This window comes from Rhinopithecus bieti, unplaced genomic scaffold (assembly GCF_001698545.2).
Source record: "Rhinopithecus bieti isolate Rb0 unplaced genomic scaffold, ASM169854v2 scaffold_1918, whole genome shotgun sequence".
Taxonomy (NCBI): domain Eukaryota; kingdom Metazoa; phylum Chordata; class Mammalia; order Primates; family Cercopithecidae; genus Rhinopithecus; species Rhinopithecus bieti.
The window spans coordinates 571608-574865 of NW_016803680.1; the positions used below are offsets into that span (position 1 = coordinate 571608).

Here is a 3258-nt window from a genome sequence, read left to right on the forward strand (position 1 = left end):
TGCTGCAGCGGCCGCGGCCCCGCCCCTGCCCCTCGGCCAGGCCCGCCCCGGGCCTCCGAGCCCCACCCCCAGTCCCGCTGGCGGTTCCGCGCCGGGCTAGGCGCCGTCTGCATGCACCCTCGGAGCCCAAGCTCGTGGCTTCAGGCCCGGATCGCTGAGACGATCCCCCCCCACCTCCCGTGTCCCCAATTCGGGGACATTCCCCCCACAACCACAGTGCGCCCAGAAACAATCCAGACGAGCCGGGCAGCTCCCCAGGGTACATTCATTTGCGGGAACACCGGTCCCCCAGCCAATACACTTACCGAAGGGTATCGCGACCGAGGGGTACCGAGGGGTCCCAGCGCAGGAGCCTTCCTGCCCCCGGGCCACACTCCAAGGTGGGTTCATAAGCAGTAACTTCCCCGAAACGCACCAGCACCAGGTCCAGGACGCAGAGGATCGATCCCGCCGGGTGCCCTTCGAAGTCGCCAACACCCCGGTATGCACCTAGGGGCGCACACACCGCTAGGCCTCCTCTAGGCAGGTTCCTCCTGGACACACTCTTCTCTCTCCTCACTGCCCACCTCCCAGGTGTCCTTGCCCCTTTACGCACACTGAGTCTAACACCCGCGTCCTTCGCCCCTCCAAACACACACGTCCACACGGTGCACCCCTCACGTGGGTCCCTACGCAGGATGGCCACCACCCCTACCGCACACATCACCCACGTACGCACACGTCCACCGCCCTTCAGGGCGCACATACTCAGTGGCTCGGGCCACTGGCTGTGCGCTCCGCAGACGCTCTGGGCACAGCCCGGACGCGTGTCCGCTGGGCGGCCGTGGGACCTGCTTGAAGGCGGGGTCCGGGGCAGCCTTCCGCCTCGGCACTGAGTCACCCTCATTCGTCCTAGTCCACAGGCCTCTCCGAAGTCGGCATTGCTTCGATCAGGCCTGGGAGCTGCGCTCCGGCACCCCACATAGGGCTGGTTCTCTGGGTGACCTTCAAACCAGCAAACCCGAGCAGTCTCAGGTGACCCCCCTGCCAAAGCCAGAAACAGACCTTTGAGCAGCATCCCTTCCCCGCACTCCAGATTCTCAGGGTGAGATTTGCTTTCCCCCTCCGCAGCCCCACCCCGTCCCCGCCCCATCGCCGCAACCATCCCAGCCACATAAGATACCAAAGGGAGAGGACAGACCCCTGCTCCCCTCTCCCGGGGGCTGCAGGAAGGTGAGATGCAGAAGAACACTCCCTTCTGGGAATAGTTGCAGCCCCTGGTCTTTGGGAACCGTGGCCCTTCCAGATACTCTCATCCCTCCCCGCCAGCCTCCCAGTTCCGGTCCGGTTAGGCCACCTCCCCCTTGGGCAGGCATCTCTGGGATGCCTTTTATTATATTCAAGGGAAAATGGAAGGGAAGAAACATAATGGTAGTTTTTCCCCCACCCGTGGTTTATTTGCGTGGATCCTCAGAGCCTAGAACAGTTCCAGGCACACAGTAGGCGCTCATTAAACGTTTGCGGGACGACCCTTTCCTAGTGTGTTCCCGCCAGACTGCTCAATTGGAAAGTGGATGGGCACTGTCACCTGGTGGCAGCCCTTGGAACTGACGCCGAGATCCTTTCGTAAACGTGGGCAGGTTCACTTTTGTGAGCCACATGTCCTCAGTATCTGTAAAATGGAGATCTTTTTCATCGCACACGCCTATTGGAGTTGCTGTGAAAATCTAACACATGTTACATGTAAAGTGCTTCACGCAGGGTCTGACATGTGGAAAGTCCTTAGTATGAACTGGTTAACATTGCAGTTACGGTTATATTCCCTTTCCCACTTTGGTCAGTTTCGCTTTGGGTGATGATACCACAGGAAGCACAGAGTGAAAATGAAGGAGGACGCTGAGTGGCAGGTGCATTCCTTCCCTCCAAAAAGTTCAAACACCCGTGGATGATAATAATAATAGCTGAGTACATAGTGCTTCCTGTGTGCCAGGAGCTATTCTAAGTGTTTTCAACTCTTTAACTCATTTAATCCTTCCAGTTACCCTTGAAGCCAGATACTGTTATTCTCCCTATTTTACAGATGGAGACACTGAGGCCAAGGCCAAGGCCTCAGTGTCTCCATCTGTAAAATAGGGAGTACCGCCCTGGGGTTAGACAGTTGGCAAAGACAGAATCCAATCCAGTCCATCTGGCTCCGCAGGCCATATTATCAACCAATGGTTAAACTGGTGTCATCCGCCGCCAGGTTGGACATTGTCACAGAGGAACCTTATCTCCCAGGAGAGCTCACTGGGTCTCCAGCCTTGGAGAGAATGGCTCCAGGAGGTCCAGGGAGCTATGTCAGGCTCTCAAGGGCCCAGTTCACTTTGTCTAATGAAAACCAGTGGCTTCCCTGGCACTAGCCTCACACTAAAAAACCAGTGGCTTCCCTGGCACTAAATGGTCAGTGCACTACCCATGGCTTCCCACTGACAAATGTCATGGTACGTGTATTTGTCCATTTTTCATACTGCTATGAAGAAATACCCAAGGCTGAGTAATTTATAAAGAAAAAGAGGTTTAACGGACTCAAAGCTCCACATGGCTGGGGAGGCCTCACAATCATGGTGGAAGGTGATGGAGGAGCAAAGGCACGTCTCACATGGTGGCAGGCAAGAGGACGTGTGCAGGGAAACTGCCCTTTATAAAACCATCAGATCTTATGAGACTGATTCACTATAATGAGAACAGCATGGGAAAGACCTGCCCCCATGATTCAATTACCTCCCACTGGGTCCCTCCCATGACACATGGGGATTATGGGAACTACAATTCAAGATGAGATTTGGGTGGGAACACAGCCAAACCACATCAGTGTGTAATCAGGTATTTGCGTGGTTCTCTGCTTGGTGTCTGTCTCCCCTACAAGACTGTATCTCAGTGCTGTCCAATCTATACTGTCTGATAACAGCAGCCACTAAACATGTGCCTACTGGGCACTTTATATGTGACTAGTATGACTAGAGGATTGAACTTTCAGGTTTTTTTGAGATGGAGTCTCTATTGCCCAGGCTGGAGGGCAATGGCATGACCTCGGCTCACCGCAATCTCCACCTCCCAGGTTCAAGCGATTCTCCTGCCTCAGCCTCCCGAGTAGCTGGGATTACAAGTGTCTGCCACCATGCCTGGCTAATTTTTGTATTTTTAGTGGAGATGGGGTTTCACCATGTTTGTCAGGCTGGTCTCAAATTCCCAACCTCAGGTGACCCACCTGTGCAGGCCTCTCAAAGTGCTGGGATT

The 3258-nt window shown here is 55.2% G+C and overlaps 1 protein-coding gene across 2 annotated transcripts in view; it reads right to left on the bottom strand.

Moving 5' to 3' along the window:
• The window catches only part of GPRC5B (G protein-coupled receptor class C group 5 member B), a 27226-nt gene extending 25959 nt beyond the window's left edge, over positions 1-1267 (bottom strand). The window contains exon 1 of one of the 2 annotated variants that reach the window (XM_017849752.1): positions 306-992. In XM_017849752.1, coding sequence (XP_017705241.1) covers positions 306-886 — 581 coding nt within the window. In that variant the 5' untranslated portion in view covers positions 887-992. Of the gene's footprint in view, positions 1-305; positions 993-1180 lie in introns of those variants that run through there. The other variant, XM_017849767.1, reaches the window with a different exon arrangement.
• Positions 1268-3258: the final 1991 nt, after the last annotated feature.